General features: G+C 31.9%; 1 protein-coding gene across 4 annotated transcripts in view; it reads left to right on the top strand.

Moving 5' to 3' along the window:
- The window catches only part of LOC143226230 (motile sperm domain-containing protein 2-like), a 73,978-nt gene that overhangs the window by 25,436 nt on the left and 25,834 nt on the right, over positions 1–22,708 (top strand). For 3 of the 4 annotated variants that reach the window (XM_076456981.1, XM_076456979.1, XM_076456980.1), the window contains exons 2-5: positions 422–576; positions 5,439–5,465; positions 8,022–8,168; positions 21,794–21,880. In XM_076456981.1, the coding sequence (XP_076313096.1) occupies positions 453–576; positions 5,439–5,465; positions 8,022–8,168; positions 21,794–21,880 (385 nt within the window). In that variant the 5' untranslated portion in view covers positions 422–452. The remainder of the gene's footprint in view (positions 1–421; positions 577–5,438; positions 5,466–8,021; positions 8,169–21,793; positions 21,881–22,708) is intronic. The other variant, XM_076456982.1, reaches the window with a different exon arrangement.

The following is a 22,708-nucleotide window of genomic DNA, read 5'->3' as shown; positions in this document are numbered from 1 at the left end:
TTGTGAATGGGGGTTTAATCTTCCTATAACAGCAGCATTTTATAAGCAAAATTTTGAAAACAAAATTTTAAACTTATTTTAGGGAGAAACTTATACACAGCTTAAGATGAAATTTGGTGAATTTTTAAAAATATTTTCACAGACAGTAGCAAAGCATAATATTTACCTATATGTAAAATGTTGTTAAATTTCTTAAAGTAGTTTAATACATTTTATTTTAAAGGTTTTGTGTTCAGAAAACCATTGTTATAAACCAAAAATTTAAATGGAGACAATTTTTGCACAATATGAGAAACTTGTATTTTGAAGTATTCAAACTACAACAGACCAAATCAGATGGTATCATGTTTCAATTTAATTTGTATAGTTTATTAAAGTTGTTTTTTTTAATACTTACATAATTTTTTACATGAATTTTCAGTTGTTGATCTTGAAATAAATAAAGTGCCAGAATGAGTCCTCTTGGTGAGACCAGCAATGTTACTAGCATTTCAAATGACACCTCTATTAATTTGGAATTAGTTACAGAAGTGAGGAAAAGAATCCTTGAGGAACTGAATGAACCAGATTGGAAAGGTATGGGACTAGTGTATGTTGACTTGCATAATTGCTGATCAATGATTTTCAAGTGTGTGAGTGAACTTAAACAATAAAAGTAATCTCTTATTATTCCAAATAAAAGTATGGTTCTAGTTTCCTGGTCATCCTGATTTTTTAAACTGACCTAAAACATTTTAAGTATTTTTCTTCCCTTTAAGACAAAAAAAAACTCATTTTATACTTTAGTTTATTAGTATCTGATATAAAAATAATCCCTACCTCACTACCTAATTGTTATTAGGATTGGAAACCAGAGCTACACACACACACACACACACATTGATTTTAGACTAGTGAGAATGATATTTGTTTTCTTTATGGATTGAAGATTGCACAGAAGTTTAGAATTTTTTATAATAATACACCAAGGAGGTGTATGTCAATTATGTCAATTCAGTTTAAACATAATTATGGATGATTAAAATATTAAAAGTTGAAGTTCATATCATATTTACCAACATGTCATTAATGCATTTTTTATTGTGTTGCTACAATGTTAAGCTGTTCAATAGATTAGTTTACAAATGCTGAAAACTGTGTTTGTAATTATAGTGTATATGAGGTAATGTTAACTTGCTAGTTAGCTGAGATATGTATAGGCTTAACATAGCAGTGTTTTATATATAAATAAATTTCTGAAACTATGAATTTGATTTACTGTATTTGTTTCCAGAATTGTAGAAAATATATCTTATTCAACCCTTGTAAAGTTTTACCTGTCACAAAATACAATAAAGTTACAAACATCATCTTTGTTTACTGAAAAGAAAACATTCTTAATTGTAAATACTGCAGAAGTAGGTGTTATTTTAATGGTTGTAGCTGGTCAGATTTGTTTTCTTCTAAAACATGAATAATTATCCAGTAAACAAGAGTTCATATTTATGCAAACATGCACATATATACTTGTGGTGTCTTTCATTTGTATACTTTTTTAAAGATTAATCAAGGTAAACTTGTTTTCACAGCTTGATCTTGTGTATACACTGTTCTGGTTTCTTTTATGTACTGTACTATTTAAGAGTTACCCACATACTTATGGGCATTTTTAATTTAAATGATCTTGTAATACACACAACATTTTTACAGTTACATTCCAAATTTAATAAAAACTTTATAATCATGTGTGTATGATAACAGCTGGTATGGGTAAAGAAAACTCTGTGTAGAGGAGTGAACCAGACTATGACTAAAGAAGGTTGAAACGTTGTTCGCTCCTCTGCATATAGTTTTCTCTTCCTGTACCAGCTATTTTTACATGTATATTTTTTCTGCAAGTTGGTTTTCTTGTCATCATGAACTTTATTATCAGTGGATGTTGATACATTTTATATTAAAGTTTAATTTATAATTTGAAATTTAACATACAAGTTTTACTTTATTAATTTTAAATTGAAATATTTTAGAAAATTTTCACTCTTTGCCATGTCTGCTATCTGAACTCTTCCATTTAAATATAGATATTGTAACTTCAACAGTGAAGCTCATTTAGTGCCAAGGCAAGTAAAAACAAAACCTACACATATTGACAAGGAAGAATATAATATGTGAGCCTCCAATCTTCTAGATTTACTGAGATTAGAGTAAATTTGTAAAATTTACCAGGGAATCACCTCTCATCTTTTCGTGCACTTCAAATCAGTTTTTTACTCATACCAATTTATCTGCTGGATATATTTATAAGCAATAGAAAGCTCTTACTGCCATATACAGGAGTTTTAAGTTTTTTATTTAATTAATGTAGAAAGAGATGATAGTTTGCAAAGAAAGTTTGATAAATTGAGAAAAGTCATTGCTCTGAGCAGTAATAGAAATTTTTAATCTAGTTATAGCTTGGTTAGAAAGTGAAGTAACTTAAAGTAGTTTTGGAATATTCTATTCTAATGATCTAAATATTTATTGTGTTCAAAAATTCATACATTTGAATGTGCATGAATTATTTTTGTGGAAAATCAGTGCAAAGAGTAACTGAACCATGTTTCTGAAGTATAAAATCCCTCATGCCTAAAATATATCTTGAGTTTCTTATTTTTTGCACATATCTTTATAGTATATATCTTTAGAAATGCGACTTGCCTCTCTATGCCACTAAGAGCTATTACCTCTTGCACAACTGCTATGTAATGTTTAGTGCATGCCACAAGCCTTGAATAAACTCTCACTTCTCTATATGTCTGTAGGTGTATTGTAGATCTCCATCATTGTGAAGGCAACACAGCCTTCACAGTTATCCCAGTGAGCACTGGCACATTATTATAGGCTCAACCTTTCTTCAGACTTTCCTGTGTTGATATGTGTTTTTCTTATAATTTTTGAGTTACTAATTGCTTTTATTGACTGCTTTTGTTTTTTTAGTGCTATATTGCTTTTGCACTTTTATTCCAGCTACCTGATTTCCAATTCATTTTCCCTAGCCACCAGATTTCTGCTTTACACTACTCTTAGCAACATATGCTTAGTAAAATGTATATAGATATTTAACAAAAAACCCTTGATATCCATATGTTTTTCCTTTTTTTATTAGAGAATTTTCTCCTCCGTACTCAGTGGTGAGAGGAGGCAAATTATCTGTTTGTGGACCTGATATAAAAATGACTCTTTAGCTCCCTTTGTAGAATATGTGGTTGCATGTTTATAACTGAGATATATTCCATGATGAGGTACATTCAATATCATGGAATACCTAACTCCAACATCCTAATTAAGCTGCGATGAACCATGGTGTAACAACAAGCTAATTGATATTCTCTCTTTCAGTTCATGCATTTAGTGATTGTTTTGTGCATCTACTTCTTTACGCCCCTCTGTTGTTATGGCTCACTCAAATCAATATAACTTGGGATATACCACTCAACCTTTTGGCCTTACTTGCACCTTTACATCAGTACCTTTCTTTTTGGTTTGGGAGTGATGGTTCTCAATTCCACATCTCTCTCTGAAATCTGATCAGACATTTTTTCTTATCAGCTTTATAGAGATAACTATGGGCTTGCCTTCTTTTTCTGACACAGTTCTCCTGTTATCATTGGCTAATTGACACAGACAACTCTATGGTTATTACTTTATTCAACTGCCAGGAAGGTTCCCATTCTTGGAACTTGTGCTTTCTCACACTGAACTTCCTTTTTTGGGCCTATGATAATCATGTGCTTCTAACAGTGGTCGTGTCACTGTGCTTTGTTACTTTTACCACAGTGGGATTCATGCTTTGGTTTTTCATTACATTTGTTCCCATTTCAAAACTTCTTCAATTGATGTTGTTGCAATTCCCACTTTGGATATCTTTCAACAGTTTTAACAATGGAATATCATTTTTTCTTCTTCACAGCATGTTACCACAGGACATAATTCACCAACTTCACTTATTGTTAGGAAATAATCACTTCCTTTTGACTCCTTCCAATGTAGTCTCTCTCCCCTGCTGGAACCTTTGTGTAATTGTTCTTTGGGCTCTGATCTGCCCCCTTTTGAGCCATTGGCTTTCTGATCTTTGAATCATTTATCCCTAAAGGTTTATTATCTCCTTTTTCTTCCTTGTGGTTATCATCATTCAGACATTTACATTTTATTCACCTCAAGTACTCTATATCATAAGGACCAGTTGATGTTTCCAGTTTGCTCCTTTCTTCAGAAGACTTGATCTGCCCATGAAAGCAGTAGGATGTTTTCTACCATCTATACCCTTTCTATTTTATTGTTGTGTGATCCAGACTGTCTTTTGTTTTCTCTGTGGGTTGTCTTGTTCAGAGTCCCCCTTTTCATGGAAACCTCTATTATCTATTTTTACTTTGGACCTGTCTCTTTCAACTTTAACAAGTTTAGTTTGGCAACTCATCCATCTCATACTTCTTATCTCATCACATATTATTCTTTGGGTGAGTTTGACTGTAGGCTTTTGTGAATCTCTTCCCACAATTTCAGCAGCATGTTAGAGTCTCTTTTAACTCATTTCATTGCAGGCATTTGGAGATCTTACATTTTGGAATGTTGACTACACATAAGACACTTGCCTACCACTGCTTACCTTGTTGAATAATTTCTCATGCTTCTGGCTTTTACATCCTTCTGGTTACCAATCTGCAGTGTACCAAGAGGCACTGGTGTGATGAATTTTGCCTGTTGTATTTTTTCAGCCATCTCTATGCAAATTCATGTCTCATGGCACATTCATGTGTGTACCATGACTTTTGCAACATTTCAGCATACAAGTTCCTTAGGAAAATAAACAACATTGAACAGGTGGAAAGAATTCTTATAAAATTAAATATTAGAGAGGAACCTCACCCTGTGTTCCTTATGCTTGGTTTCTTCTGAACTGCCAGGGATTGACTTAAAAGGAATGTTCACCTAAGATCCCTGGAAGTGTAATACAGGACACCCCATTATGATACCTCTCAAATAATGTCAGGGTGGTTTGTCCAGTCAGATTGAACTTGTGTTTGTTTAGGGACATAGGGGAAAACCTTTCCTCTATCCACCTGCTGTTACAGTATCTATCTCATGTATTTAACCAAGATAGAACAACCTAGCACTAGCCACATCACACATTCTCACATTTAAGCCACCTTTGCGATGAGTTACCATTTACATTAGATTCACCAGATATCCTTTACAGTGAATCTCTTTCTGATGTAAGTGTAATATGTGATGAAATAAATAACAAAAAATTATATGAAAAGTACTTCCCATTTAAGAGGTATGTGGTCTTTCACTTGGTGTTCTTCCACTGGTATCATAGTAGTAATAAATTATGGGCTTTTTGTTTTTCTATTGATCTTTCATAAAAGCACTCATCTTGTAGTTGATAATAATCTGCCATCCTACCATTTTCATTGCAGGATTCAAGCTCTCAGTAGTACAAAGATGTAAGTAGCATTTTTGAAGTTCACATTTTCCACACTTGAAAATGTATTTAAAATACTTACCTCTTTCTGGATCATCTTTCCACTCTTCCTTTTCACATTTGGTGCATTTTCTTTGTCTCATCAAAAATGAGCCTTTGATCACAGTCAAATGTTAATTGATGGTATGTTTGTCAATCGTAAATTAGTAGCTTTCACTTATATTTCTTAATATATGCTATGTTGTAGGGCTTACGATTCTTGTACAGTGGGTGTCTGTGACTTGTTGGCAATAAATGTGAAATATACAAATTAACAGCAGTCATTTAACTTATTTTCAAAATAATATATATGTATATTCTGAATAAGTTAAATGCATATACAGCAATTTTTTTTACAGTACAGATGATTATAGGCATATCATAAATACAATATAGTTCTTTTATTCTTGTCAAAATTCCACTGAGGTTTATTCAGCTGCTTTAAACTTTCACAAGCCAAACTAATTTTCTGTGTTAGTGTTGTCAAACTATTCAAACATAGTTCACTTATGTTTCAGCTCTACCACAGTAGTATCCTGTACTTGTAATATTGCTTGCTCCTTTTTCATACTTAGGCCTACTTTGAATAAACATGTACTTTTTGTCAAAGCTCATGCAGGCAGGTTCAATTACCTTAGGACTTTCTTTGAATATATAAACTATTCTTCTTTTGTTTTTCTGTCTTTCACTTTGTTCTTTGTCTGCTTTTCCTGCTCATATTACACTATTTATATGTTTATTACTTAATTGTTTGCTATATCTTAGACAACAATAATTTTATGTGACATTTGATAAACTCAACATCAGTGAGTTACAAACACAATGTACAACTCTTACCAATTTGTGTAACTAAATTTGTCATAATGTGTATTTTAAAATCATTGCTTCTGACTTTCTTGTTATGAACAAAACTAAATAATCATAAACTATTAAATCACAAAATAAATAAATTATTAATATCTACATCAAGCAGTCTTATACTATGAGTGCCATGTGCTAATGCTTACAGAGATTGCAGCACATGGATTTTATGCCACCCTCTTGATGGTGAATGGGTAAATTACATTGATGAATACAGCAAAGGTCATGCAATATCTGTGAACATGTAGGATGTTTGTTCAAAACTTGTATCATGTGCATGTGATTTCATAGTAATAGCTCTTAGTGGTACAGAAAGATAATTATCTGTCTGAAATGCAGTTTCAGCTACAAAAACAAAAGTAACTAAAATGTAAAAATGAGACTTTATTACTTCAGGTTATGAGAGGTAAATAAATTGAAATATTTCACAAAGTCAGGTGATAGATAAGCACAGAGTATGTTGTAATCTGATCATTTGTCTACTCTGAGTTCTCCCACTGTTCATACCAGGGAGGTTCTGAAATATGGCAGTAAAACTATAAAATTAAAAGAAAGGGTTAGAAGCTGAGGCTGTTCAGGCAACTAATTCTAATTGTCTGTTGCAATTGACACTCATCCTTTGGCAGGAAAGCTACTATTTCTCAACTTTTTATTTCATTATACATTGATAATTTTGCTACAATTGGTGTCAGGGGAGAGAAAATAAGATATAAAGTTTTATAAAGAAAAAACTTTGACTATTTATTTACGAGGTTTTGTAGTAGGTTATGCAAGTGAAATTAGAAAATTATATGATGAAAAAAGTATTCTTTCTGTTATCATGAGATCCCCTTTCCACTCTTACTTATTCAGTCATGATTTATAAATTCACAGAAAAATCTTTAGTAAAATTACTGTTAAAGTGCCTTTTGTGTGTGTGTACAGCAGACTCATAAAATTTATTAAAAGCTTTTAAAGTTTTCTGAAGATTTATTAGTTATACTTGTTATATTCAGAGTTATAATATGTGTGACCACATCGTTATGTAGAGGTTACAATGTCACTGACATTGATGAGTCCTTTATGCTTAGGGTTAAGCAAAGTAGTCTAGCTTCATAGGCTTGTGTATTTAGTACATTATACTGGTTTCTTTCACTCACATATGATTAATCAAGCTGACATGTCCCAATAAATATGTTTTATGCATGTATGTGTTACACTGATGTTTCCACTTCTTCAAGAATAAAATTTTTCAAAAAATTGTGATATTGACCTTTGAATTTTTTTAAACTAAAGAGGTAGGATTCTTCCTTATCTTAAAGAAGAGTGTACTAGAACTTTAGTTACTATATTACCATTTAAAAAAAGTTGATGGATGGGTAGCGCAATTGTTGTATCTCCTGAACCTTTTCAGTTGGGAGTGTGATAAAATTGTTTTAATTTCTATTATTTCTGTCTCTTAACTACAACAAAATGAAATTTAAAATAACTTCAGTTTTCTCCTTGCATATGAAATAATTTTCTAAATTCCATGTGATGTCTTCCACAGTTTCAGCACTGTTACCAAGCTTTTTGAAGACCTAGAAGGATTATCCATGTGTGATAATGGTGTTAGTAAAATGTACTGTCTATAAAACATTTACAAAATGACCTTGAATGATATCAATTGATAATACGGTTTTTCTGTTCTTTATTTCAGATAATTATGATCAACGAGATGTTGAGAGGCTGAAACAAGACAATTGGTATTGTGCCAGGTTTATCAAACATCAAAAAGAAGACATTGAAGATAGCCTGAATATGATAAGAGATACATTGAAATGGAGGAAGGAGATGGGGATAAATGGTAAAGCTGGAAATATATTGTTCAGTAACTGAACTTTTATTTTTGTGTTAGAGAGATGTGAAAACACATCTCGTTCATTGAACTTTGCACTACTAATAATTATATTAGTCTAATGAGAAGATATATTTTCTTCAGTTGTTGAATTTGATGAGTCTTTAAAACTTAAACTATTATTATGTAGAGTTTGACCAGCTTATTAGAAACTATAACCTTTCAGACTTTAGCCTGAGCTGTAGATGCAAATTAACTTGTTCACATGATGTGTGTCTTTTGATTTTTATAATACCAAACATAACTATTATAAGCACATTTGTTGTCAGTCTAACAGATAATAGGAAGTCAAAGATATTTTAGTATTTAAAAGGGGCATGATATTGGGTACGTATCTATCTGGTGCCAAAATGGCCAAAACAGTTTGTTAGGTTTGAGTTTATCAGCAACTTGAAAAAGTTAAGTAAAATGTCTGATGCAATGGGAAAATTGTAATGAAAGAGAAGAAAAGGACAGTTTGACATGCAGGTAAAGTACAATGTCATCAAACCATATAAGGGCAAACAGACATTCAGTGCAGTGCAATTCACATTCATTTCCAGTTTTATTTTGTGAAGTACATTTGCAACAAATAGAATATGGCAGTAAGAAATAAACCATTGCATAAACCACTGGGCTCAGTTGAAAACTATAAATAACACAACCTTGAATGGTGTAGAGAGTACAGACATTGGATTGATGAGGACTGGTGAAAGGTGATGGAGTCCTGTTAATCAAGCTTTTTTCAATTTTTTCAAAATGGTCTGACCTCCTCTTATCAAAAGTCATCTTGATCCTGGTCTTCCCTCTAAGCATTGCTAAAGAAAACCTTTTGGCACAGTGCACCAATCTTTATACCCTATTTGTTTTGTGTTATTTCAGAAGTTGCTAATTACATGACTATCCTCTACACTGTCTATACTAGTGCAGCTGATGCCTTCTACTATTCTAGAATGATCCTCACTTTTTACGTTGGCATCCATGTTTATAGATATGTGTTTTAACTTTCTCTCCATGCGATTACAAAACTTTGATTATGCTGCTTGATTACAAATTTATGCAGTTTCAACTTCATGTTTCGTGTTGTGTTTGATTACCATTCTTTATGCTTGTTTATTTTGTGAATATTTGTTTTCCAAATTCGAATTTGTTCATATGAATTTGAGATTTGATATGGCAGATGAAAGTCTTGCAAAAATTGGCAGTGGTTCTGACTTGAATCATCATATCTCAGGGTCAGTGATATCTGTTGAGAAAGTACAGAATTTAGTCCATGGAGAAGTTGTGTCTTATATTTAGCCAGTTATTTCTCCTTCTGTATTATGATTTTTTGTTGAGAAGGATGTTTGTACTGAGAGGAAATTTATTTTTACTACACCTTCCAACTATTATCATATCTCCATTTAATCTTGTGGGTTAGATATTGTAGTTTTCCCCTTTAGATCTGTGTTGGATTTTTCAAAGTGCATTCCTCACTCCCAATAGTTATACTCATATTTATTGAATTTTTATTAGCTTGTACATGTTGACTTAATTTTCTTGTGTTATAAATTTGATCTTTCATGTCTTCTGTGCTTGGTATTTATGTTAGATTTTAATAATTCTTTTACCATCTGAGCTTGCATTATGAGTTGGACAATAATTATTTTTTGTTTAATGTTTGGTGTGCATATATATATATATGGGTTTTACAAGATAGTGTGTTAGTTCTTTATCCTTCCTTTCACTATTTATATGAGTTTGTAAATTTTTTTTTTTTTTACTACTAGTCACATCTAATTGGGGCTTATGTTTGAGTAAATTTTGTTAATGTTAACTGGTTACCTTTTTGTTTTCTTTTTGAAGGTAGCTCTTACTTTGACATCCTTTGTTTTATTGGTTCTTTGAGTGGATTTATAAGTTCGAAATTTATGTCATTAATCTTCTAAGTTCGATTAGTGGTTTTGTACTTCAGGTATAGCTTTCTCTTTTAGGCCAAATTTTATAGTTTTATAGGTTCATTATTTTTATGTGCTTTGGAAACGACACATTTTCTAATTTTTATTAGTTCTTTCTAGTGACAGACTTTGTACACCTTCCAGTCATCTTGCTTAGGCTCGTCAAGACCTACAACACAAAGGGGCTGTTGAACAGGTGGTACCCATTCACCTGAGATTTATCTCCATTTAATTGTTGCCCCTCAAAACATGAGATCTTGGAGACCTGTTATAAACCTATCCTAGTTGAACTCTTATCTGGAGCCTCTTCACTTCACCATATTCCCATCTCTTACATTGATTTTTCTTTTTACTCAGATCTTCTATATCTTTATGTGGCCAGATCATTATGGACGTCCATCTTCATATTCCAATTGCTCCATTTTCACACCTTTTGTTTTCTTCTAGTTTGTTCACATGAGTTATATTTTAAAGTTTGAGGTGCAGCTATTTGGTCTTTCTTCAGCTCCGTGTGTTTAATGAAGTGGAATGTTTTGTTGCCCATCATTTTTACTGATTGTGTCTTCATCATACATTCCTTCTTATGGGCATCTGGCTCCTGCTCACCTTTTCCTATGCCTAGTTGGTCAATCACATCTACCTGCTTCTTCAGGAAGCTTGATGGTTGGGCTTTTCTGATTCATTTGGAGAGGTCTGTTTTTAACCTCACTCAGTCCCTTATTTCATTTGAGGATTTTTATCTTTGTCAGGCTCACCCTTTTCCACTTTGGCTCGATGATATGGAGCAGGCAGTCTAAATGATCCTACCTTCTTCTTTTGTAATTGCGTGAGGGTCCTTTCTCTTTTGTGAATTTATACTTCTTTGGAAGGTCACATGCATCTCCATCAGTAAATGCTTCTCAACCAATGGAACTTCTTCCATGAGTACTTGGACGATCACAAGGAACAAAGTAGTTGCTTGATGGCTCAACAGGAAACTGACCACAGTGGGGGTTTCTATTCTTCCACCTTGTTCGGGGTCTCATCTATTTACTGATGCTTCCTCGGTAAGTTGGGGATCTTTCTTTGATTTCCAAGAGATTTCTGGTTGATGATCCATGGATCTTCTTTACCTAGCCCATGATCACTTCATTGCATTTTTGGAGTGTCATATTCACAGTGTTGTGTATCTGATGACAAACTGCTTGTCTCAACCCAACAAAATTTTTCCCACAGTGAATTCAGAGTCACAGGCACCAGTTGCACTGTCTCTGGTGTGTCATTCCTTCATACTCTTCAGTATGTATTTTCCCGTTCTTTTCTTGTAGAGCATTTAAGTTCTTACCACTTCCAGTAACCAGTTGCTGGGAGTGGTGGACTGCAAAGGTTTCCTCTTGAGTGGGTTATGAAAAATAAAACTTTCTAGCTCACTTGGCGAGAAGAAGGCTATAGTTGTTATAAGTGTTATGATACTGGACAGTGAATTATACAATAATATCCAATATCCATAATGCTTCCTTCCCCTGAATTATTTACCTCTGTCTGACTGCATGTGTTGGTGTTTATACCTAATGCAAGAGGTTTTCCTGGATGGTTTTTCACAGGCAAACTACATTTGGCTTAATTCTGTGTATCCAAGGCCCTTCCTCTGGCTGCTTTTTGTCTAAATGGACCACAGTTGTTGATCTCACAATCTTGTGTAAGATGCTTCCGTTGGATTTTTTTGCCCAGATGGACTGCACATGGCCTGTTCTTATACAACTGATGGTTCTTCAACCCTAACTATGTATAGCTGTGGCTCTGTATCACTATTTGGTATGACTTCTTGCTGCATTTTGATGATTGGGTTGGCTATGACAACATTCACAATAATACTCATACATGTAATTTTATTTTCATAATCCTATGTATCCAAGGAAATTCACCTGGATATTTTTTGCGTTGGTGGCCTAAACTTGTTGATCATCGTATCTTAAACTAGGCTTTTCCACTGGATGTTTTGGCTAAATAAACCACACTTGATTTATTCCATTGTAACCAAGGGCACTAATTTTGGCACATGCTTATTTGGGCTTGTTGCTTACACACCAGCCCTCCAGTATTTGGCAATGACTTACTTATACAACACATCTTCCTTGATTCATTGCTGTATGTCTCTTTACTGAATGTGTTGATTCCTGCCTATTCAGTTCCATGTACTTTGTGTTGCTATATTGATTACTGAACAAAGAGAATACCTGTTCCATAAGTGTGCTTTCCTTTCATATTCTTTCAGTGTGGTAACTTTCTATGAATATTGTTGCACCTTCACCATCCCTTTTATATTTGCACTGTAGGACTATAACTATGGGTGAGATGAGTTAAGATTATTTCAGAAGTTGATGTTTTCTCACACTGAATATTTATTTTCAGTAGGTACATACCTCATATCGCACCATTTCTCCCCACTGATACGCCATTGTTTTGTACTTGCCTATTCTCAAAAGTGAAGATTGTTCTAGAATAGTAGAGGAAGTTAGCTGCAATAGTATAGATGACACAGTATAATTGGTGTAGTCACACGGTCAGCACATGATCTGAAATGGTGGCTAAGAAGACTAATGTGCTGTAGAAATTTTTTTTTCAGTAGTAGTTGGAGAGCAGAGCAAAACTGAGAGAGCTTTGAGTGAGTGGTGGTAAATACCTATCATAACTTTATTTTCAGCATAAGATAAGATTAACTTTGGCACAGGTGAGAGAAAAATTTAGAGAAAATTAGAATAATTCACCCTCTCCCCTTGTGAGATCTTAACTGTCAAGGGTTCTGATGGTCATGGTTTAGAGCATATTTTCCTGGCATATTTTTTGTTTCTAAAAGGAAGAATGAATGCTGCAGATTATGTTAACATCATTTGTGACAAAGGCATTCAGAAATGGGGAGAGCTTCTTCTAAGGTGGCAGTGGTTTTATCCATCTTGCCTAATTTGTGCATGTGTGGTTCAAGTAACATTGTGGAGACTTGAGACATTTCAGTTGGTTTTCCCAATCCCTGGATTTTATTTCTATTGAGAATCTGTGGGATGAACTTGAAACACATTCATAATCACTAAGCTATGTCTATCTTGTCCCATAAATTGTTATAATATTACTGGTTAAATGGGGAAACCCAAGGAAATCCTTCCAAATCCTTGTGAATTCTATTCTGTGTCATATCATGGGTCTTAGTTGAAGAAATAATGGTCCAATTCATAATTAGATATTGCTTTTAATATAGTCTATTATGTGTATTTGATTATAATAAGTTTCAAAACATTTGAACATTTAAAAATTCTCATCTGTTGTATAGAAAAGCCATTTTACAAATAATAACAACACTCCTGTATTTTTTCCTGTATTTACCAATTTTTAAAGTTTTGATTGGAGTTCTGATGTTGTTTTTCAGTGGAAAGCAGAGTTTAACTCTCAGGAGGATTTTGATAAGGTCTATAATTTAAGACTAATAAAACAGATAAGTTAAACTTTACAGAAGATATCCTTTGTAGAAAAAAGTAGAAGATAATAATAATGATTGGGAAAATAGTGATAACATTTCCTCATGTTTGTATTCCAGTGGCTTTGTTGCTTTTGCAGTATGTAACTACAGTTTGAATATTTAATTCAGCTATCATATTTTGAATTAAATTAAATGCTTTGAATGCTGTTTGAATTCAAAGGATAGTGGCAATTTTAACAAGTATGTGATATTGTATACAATGGGTTTCAATATTTAAAAAATATGAAGATATGTACTTGAAGTATGGAAATTCCAAACAAATGTAGTAAATTTTTAAGGAAGCATAAGTATTGTAAAGAAGGAAAAGGAGTTATGTATGGTTACCAATAGATGACTAAAACCTATGTTTTTTTGTTTAAAACCTATTATGTTCTATGAATAGAAGATTTAATTGAAGGGAAAGAAGTCATAGATGATTTATTAATTTATAAAAGATCAAAAACTACTGAAAGCAACTCAAATAAATAAAAAAGAATGTACAATATGGTTTAGACCTCACCTTTAAAAGGTCAAAATATTAATTTATACAGTGCAAATGAACAAGATGAAAAATATTAAAATTTATTAAGTAGAAAACAGTAAAAAGAAAGTAAACATCTAAATTAATTAAAACATATCTTACATATGTAGCCATTGGACAGTCTTGGTCCCCTCTTTTGGGGGGGGATAAAGGCATGAAAATCAAAACTGATGAAATATAAAAGTATGGAAGATAATATATCTAAAGAAACTTCAAGTATTAGAAAGGGCAGATTGTGAAAATAATGAGTGTATGGTTGGAGTAGGAACAAACAATGTATTAAATACATTGGAATGAACTTTGATATTAATTGCTGAAAGTACTTTGTTGTTACTGTTTATTTTTCATTTTACATTTATGAACTCTTTCCACCTTATGAAGGTTGAGTGCAGCCCACTGTTTAGTTTGCCAGATTGTGAATCTGAAACTCTGAGGTTTATATCTCATTTCCACCAAAAAATAGAGACCACACTCTGTATTTTAGGGTTGTGAAAACATTATAAACATCCTAGACCAGTTCTACATATCAGTCTGACAAGAACAGCCAAACAGTTGACAGTGGGTGGTACTGACTTATTACTTTTGCTCTCTCCTATCACTTCAAAATTATGGCTGTGAACACAGCATTTGTATAGCTTTATATAAACTTTAACAACCAAACAAATTCACTCATTGAATAGTCTTTGGGTTTGAGTTTAATAAACAATTGTAATCTGGTATACTTTGATGAAGTGTCATTTATAGTGTACAGAAATTGGTTGGGAACAAAGTACTGGCCTGCCAAAACTTATTTATATATAATTAATTTGCACCAGTCAAAATAGCATTTTGATACAAGAACACATTCCGTCTTTAAATTGGCAGTTTACAATATTTGCTGATGCATAGTAATATCTAAATACATAAACACAGATAAATGCAAGGTGTAAGAAATAAAGTTTATTTTATGTAAAATAGTTTGTGTGAATGAGTAAACCTAACATAAGTAATCTTGATTTTTGTTTCAATGACTGGACAGGAACTGATTGCCTAAATCAAACTTGTACATGTTGCAAACAGTCAAGTAACCACTAATGTTCAGTCCTATACCAGTGCCACACCGTTAAACTTTGTTTAACTGGTAGTTAAATCTGCATGTTTTAGAGGTAAATTCATAAGACTAAACTTCTTTAAGACTAATTTCATTATATCTGCTTCAGTAAGTAAACATTCAAATAATTTTCTGTCAGATTCATCCACTAGCATCTGTAAATTTACTGATAAAAAAAAATCCCATCTAATATTAGACTTGAAAGAGAATTTCAAGAAGACACCTTTTCTGGCTTTGTAAAGAAACTCAGTTTTGGTACAGCTGAAAGTAAGGGTTGTATACATTGCATTTCATTCTGAGAAAAGCTTTAAAAACTTCAGTATTTATATATTAAGTCCAAAATACAATAGGCAGGACTGCTTCTTGCTGTATTTGAAGATTGTAGGGAGTTCACTAATCCCTGACATCAGGTCACATAAATTTGTTAAAAGTTATATATGTTCACTGTCCTCCAGAATGTCTATGTGTGCATGGATAGGTCTTTCAGATCCTCTTCTTTACTTTATTCTATTAGAGCCTAGGAGCCTTGCTACTCACCAGTTTCTAGTCACTTTGTTGGTGCACTATGAAGGGTGCCTCCCAAGTGTTATCATTTCCACTCAGCAGAGAACAGAGCAGTGGTGTTTCCAGGTGGTCTGGTGTTGGATCTGTACAGGACCAACCAGAAAAAGTCCTTACTAAGTTGTAGAGTTGCTGTTACATTTCTCTTCTGCTTAACTGGGTTTGAGATGGAGATATCAAACTCCCTCCTTTTACTACAGCTTAGATACCAAATTCCCAGTACGTCTGATTTTGGATTGGAGATAACCCACCATGTACAGTCTGATGAGCCCTAGCTACACTTATACATGCAGCTCTTCTGAAAAGCTGATGTAGATTCTGGACTTACACCCATCCTTGTGATACTTCCTTTCTGGATGAAGAGTGTACCCTGGTACAGACAAGGTGTACTTGTACTGTTCCAAGGAATAGAGTACTGCACTCCATGGATTTCCTTCAGATGCTTCCCAAAGGGGGTTCATCTAGGTAAAGTATTGTAACAGTCCCACCACCACCTCATTGTGCAATTTTAGCTGTATGTGAGCAGGAGTTAACATTTTTTCCTGTTTTACATATAGAGAGAGGACAGCACTGAATTGGAAAACGTGTGTGAGTATCTACTAGCAATACATTTCCAATGGTTGAAAAAGTTGACTTCAAAATCAACATGAGTTGGTTGGAAACTGTAAGAAGATGAATAACTGGAATTAGATACAATGAAAGAGAGGAGTATCACTAGATAACTTGGTATTATTTTACATTGCTAAGGTCTAAGGTATGAATATTAAATAGATGCACAAACACACACAAAACATACGTGTTAATAATAAACATGCAGGATAAGAACTTACGTTCACCATGTGTTAAGGAACAGATGTTGTCAATATTCACAGAAAAATGAAATGAAAATATCATGTCTTAAAATGTAATCCAAACGTGCACAAAATAAAACGTATAGTACTGAAATTGTCATCATATCTTTCGAGCCTTGAGTGGTGTATAACTGTGTACTAACATTCAAAAACAACTTAAGACAGTCTGTCTCTTCAGTTATTTGCCCGTGGGTTAGAATATGCTGTTCAACAACAGATAAACAAATATGAAATTGTTCAGGTGTAAGAACCCATGGTGTCCTGAACTTCACATTTAACTGTATGTGGCAGGATTTTATATGTGGGGTGGTATTTTTTACAGGAGATGCGTGTAACTTGTTGGCAATAAATTTGAACAACAAACAGACAGCATACAATCCACTTGTTTTTAAATATGTTTAAAGACAAGTCAAATGTATATACAAAAATTCTTTACATAGTTAAACCTCCAAGACAAATTATTTTTTCTGTCTTAGTTGTTATAACACAGCTGTAAAGCACACTATATAAATCACCCATTGAGACTACTCACTAGCACACTGGATAACTTCATATTTTCTTTCATTAAGTAACTTTTTTTTTCTGGCTGAACTTATTATAACTTGACATTTTATCACCTGTTCTATAAATTGTTTGAGGTCTTGAGCTTTCAACAGAGTAGGAGACATTGATGTAACTACTCATGCAGAGAGAAAATGTTAGAGGTTTTGAAAAAACTGACATCAACAGTACTACAAGAGTCTATGACTTTTACTGAGTTATGTAACAAAATTTGTTATAACTACTGCCTTTAAAATAATTAACTTTAAAATTCTTGGTATGAAAACTAAATAATCATGAAGTATGAAATTACGAAGTGAAGTAAATAATAACTCATACACTAAACAATCTGTATTCAATTACTATAAGGTATTTTTCAAGTAACAAAATAATAAAAAAAAAGAATAAATAAACCACATGTAAAACCTGAAGATTTTGGTATACAGATAACAGAGAAACAGAATGCAAGGTATAAAAAATTAAATAAACTGAATAATTACAATTATGTTTACAGCCTTTTTTTCCTCGAATACAAAATTAAAAGAAATGTATCAAAGAAAATGGAACCATATAGCTAAATATAATAAGAAAAATTAGGTAAGATACTGTAAATTGTAGTACAAGTACTCATAAAAAATGAGTAATGAGTAATTAGAACTCATCAGAATTGTTATTGATCCATAATAAATATTGTGGCTAAATTAAATTGAGTTTACATACATATAGTAACTGAAAATATTTTTGCATATTTTTTTTTCAAAGTAAAAGTTGATAATTTTTGAAGGTATCATCCAAATAACAATGAAAAAGAAGGTTAAAGACTTTATAAATATCTGTAAAGGATTTTTCAGTGAAAAGAGTAGTAACAGCAAAATAAATAAGTTAAAAATCATTAACAAGTATCTTGTTGTTATTGTTAATAATCCAATAACATTTGTTGAAGAATTATTAGTATTGATTTTAATGGTATGTATAAGATCAGATTAAGTTATAAACCAAGTGATGAAACAAATATTACTGAACTGGGAATGAATCTGAATTTAATAGTTTTATGCTGTTTATGGGTAGCATAAAAAAAAAGGTAGATTCAAATCACGATGATCAGAGAGAAACTTTCAATTTTTTTAGTATTTTTACATAAGTTATTTAAAAACATTATTATTGATTTTACTTTTAGCATAACTTATGTTAAAGATTTGTTTTTTTAAGATAGAGCATAAAACATTTTAGTGTTGAATGCAGAGTTACATCCACCATTACATACATATGGTTATTATAAATATTTCTTGCAATAGTGAAATTAATCTTTAAAAAGATGATATAAAAGGTTAAGTTTATAGATAGAAATATTTCAGGCATTGAGTTTATTTTCATTTAACATGAGAAGACATTTTCATTTGTAAAAACACCTTTTGTATTTTTGGAATATATTCATTTATATATTTCTTTCTAGTGATTTGAGAATAGTAATTTTGTTTTTATTCCAAGAAAATCTAAGTTTAAAGTGTTTTTTTTCCAGAATTTTTTTATGTTCATTATATTTTAAAAGTTTAAGGTCACCTGTGTGACTTGATGAAAAACATCAGTGGGATTTAAAGTGTTGACACATGTCTTATAATTGAAAATTCAATGATTGATTTGTACTTTGTACTTACAACTTAGACTTGGGTAAAGGTTTCTTACCTAAAAGTAATGATTAGCAATATTCTGAAATTAGGATGGTAGATTATTTTTGTTTGTTTGTTTGTTAAACTATCTCTACTGTGATCACTGCAAGTGTCAAAACCCAAATTTTTGCGTGATAAAATGTAGACAGATCACTCAGTGTTTTATGTTTGAAATCAGTTACAATGAAGCTTTTTTTTTCTTTCTTCTGTGCATTGTGAAAAGCACAAGTAAAGAATGATTTTAAACCAAATCTAAATTTGATAAGGTCAGTAATTAAGTCTTTTGCATGTGTGTTTTTGAAATTAAAAAATAGTACCTCTTTAGATAAGGCTTTAATCATAGCAATATTTAGATTAAAAACAGTATTCAAGTAAAAGTAGGTAACACCATTAAAAAGTAGAAAGATAAGTCTTGGGTTTTACAAAATGCATTGGAAACAACCCATCTACATTTATTGAGTAACAACGTTATTTTGGAAGTCTTGGTTAAAACCTCAGGAATAGTGTCTTGTATATTGTAACACAAGTAATTCTCTTTTTCAATTAACTTATAAGTAATTGACATGATGTAAAATAGTAATTTCAACATCAGTGAAAACATATGCATGGAAATGAGCATTTTTATTCAAATGATGAAAAAGTCTTTGTTATATTGTGGTCTATGGAGTTTAATAGGTTGGAAGTTTGTCTTACATAATGTGATCTACAATCTAATTAGAATTTTTACACAAAGGTTTTCCAAGAAGTATACATTGCTCGTCTGCTGCTGCAGGACAAAGTAAACACCATTTATTTTTGCATACAATTATTAATTACTGAAAAGTAGGTTTAAAGTTTCCTTCAAACAGCTAACTTGAATAAAGTTATTATTCCCAAAAAAATGAAATGAGAAAAACGTAGAGAGAAAAGAAACAGCATCTCCTTATCCAAACATAAACAGTAGTTAAGAACTTGACTTTGTTTTAAGACTTGTAGACGAAAGGCGGAGGACTTTCAAAATATCGTGCTCTATACTTGTGTCTCCAAACAGGGAGTTGCCGTCCATTCTACAAAGTTTCATCATGAATACTCTACCTAAACAATCTATCAAAGAGTAGTTAAGAACTTGACTTTGTTTCACATTTTATCTCAAAATTTGTTTTCTTATACTGTGTTTGTTCAGTGTTAGCATTTGGTATTACTTTGATCTGATAGTAGCATAGTGTGTGTGTATGTGAAGTAAAAAGCCAATAAAGCCCTCAAAGAAAGGTTCCAATAAAGTTACTCTTTCTATAAGTAATAACACTTATTTGTTTTAAACAAGTTCTAACAAGTTTACAAATTTCAGTACTGAACTTTTCAGGTGAAAATGTATGTTAATGTGAGTTAAGATGTGGTGAATGATAGATTTAAATGGAGGAAGATCACAAAATACTCTTATCCCATATGAAGGAAGTGAGGGAATTCGAAGTATATATCAAAACATGTATAGGATTAATACTTCAAGCTCATATTGTTTACTAAAAAACTATATATTTGCACACAAATATGATATTAGAACTCCAAACACTGAATATTTCAGTTCAAAATCTGTTATCAAAATCAAGTGAAATTATATTATGCTTAAGGTCTATTGAATTATGGAACATCACTGAAATGTATTGCTTTGGTTATCTTCTTGCCATAAAGACTGCTGAGAAACAATGTTGCTACCACTGTCCAGCTGAATGTCATACCTAGAATTGTATACGTTCCTGTATTCATATACGAATCCAAATTAAAAATGTGGCGAGTGTGCCACAAATTCCAGTATCTAGTCTTTATTTGTGTTTGTCCATAATTCAAGTACCTTCTTGATACTAATTTAATTTATAGGTGCTGTTGTAAAATATTGATTTAGAAAAAGTGTATAGGAAAGAGCTATTTATAAGAATGTTTTCTGGTTTAAAAGCATTGGCAGTGATATTGGAATTAATCACTTGTATCCTCTGATATGTGCACGTAGGAAGATTAGAGGTGATTTGATTCAAGATATTAAAGAGCTAAGGGAATGAATAATTTCCTTGTAATAGTGAAACTGGTTTCCAGAAAAGTAAAGTTTGAAACAATTACTTGAATATTTAAAAGAAATAAACAGGATTTTTTCAGTGATGCTTAAAAGTCAAGAATGAAACAAGGTTAAAGAAAATACATGATTCCTAAGGAATAATCACATTACCTTACAAACTAATAATGGTTTTCCTAATGACTTGATGGATCACTTCATTTGTGCTGGTTTTGTTAATTATGAGTGCTTTCATTAAAATTTTGTTCAGTATTAGGGTGTACTTTATTCTGAAAGATACTTTATCTAAAATAGAATATAACTTACAAAGTGTTACGAGATTAAAATATTTCTTTCTAATTATATTTGTTCGAGCAATAGGAAGATCAGAAATTGAAAACATTTAATTTCTGAAAGATAAGGTTAGTTACAAAAAATGATTTGTGTATGTGACACCTGTGTTTTAACTTTTAAAATCTTATTCTAGGTAATTTTCTTAGAATTAATTACTTCTCACCTCATGTGAAAGAGTTGTGCGATGATTTAATTAATAACTTGATGTGTGCTATTAATAGTTTCTTTGAAAGTTCTGATGAGTAAGTTCTTATATGTAAAATATTAATGCAATGATTAAAGTAGTAAGTTATGTATTTTGTTTAGAATTAGTAATTCAAATATAGTTGTAATATTCTCTGTAATCTTTGATAGATATATTAATTGTCTTGTGTCAGTATTCTTTTTTGTTGTTGTTGAGAGGGCTTGCTTCACATTTTGTTGTATTAAAATGTTTAATATAGTGTTGCTTGTTGTTATAATTGCAAATTTGAGCAAACAGTAATTACAGATTTAATTTGGATGTAATCATCAACATTTTTACGACATTTTTATACTGTAGATCTAGGAAAGGAGAATTTGCCTGCTGAGTATTTCACTATTGGGGCTACGTTTCCATACAGCTGTGACAAAGCTGGATGTAGAATATGTGAGTCAAATTTCCACATTGAGAATTACACCCTAGAATTAAACAGAATCGTTTTTTTGAAAATTCATATTCGGATAAAGAAAAAAATTAAGTCTTAGATTGAGAAAGTAGTTTTAAAACAAATGTATTTTATGTAATTAAAACTCTTAAAACAAATATATAGATGTGGAAATAAAAATTAATACGTCTAGTGAACTAAGGTCATGCTTTTATCTGTGAAAACTTTGATAATGTGATTTAATTAGATGCAAATCTATGTTTTTAAAAAACAAATACTGAATAATTTTCATAATGTAAGATTTTTAAGTTCTCACATATTGCTCACCTTGGTAGCTCTTGTTGCAATGTTTTATGTTTGCTCTAGGAAAAAAAAACATTTAGATTTAATGACTTTGTAGGTAGATTTCACTTTGTATGGCACTGTTTTTCTGCCATTCAGCAAGAACACATATATTGAATGTTTTTTCCAAAAATTGAAGTGTTAGCTATCTTAGAAATGTTTCACACTCCATAAAATTTAACCAGACCAAGTACCAGATATATAGTCACACAAGAATTTTGCAAATTTTGACTCACAGGAAAAAAATTACAGTGTACCAAAAAAAAAAAAAAAGGATGGTTTATAGCAACATATTATATTGTCTTTAATAAAGAGTGGCTTCTGTCTAGCTACACCATTATAGTCTGTGATACAAAGATAATTTCTAATGGTGTTTGGACACATTTGTATCTGTCCTGCAACAGTAGTGACTGTTTGTGTGGCCTATTCTTCTCACATCTCCTCAAAGCATGTAGAATCCACTCGTGTTTTTTTTTTTTTAGGGCACC

Source organism: Tachypleus tridentatus, chromosome 9, assembly GCF_004210375.1.
Source record: "Tachypleus tridentatus isolate NWPU-2018 chromosome 9, ASM421037v1, whole genome shotgun sequence".
NCBI lineage: Eukaryota > Metazoa > Arthropoda > Merostomata > Xiphosura > Limulidae > Tachypleus > Tachypleus tridentatus.
This window is presented reverse-complemented; position numbering and strand designations above follow the sequence as displayed.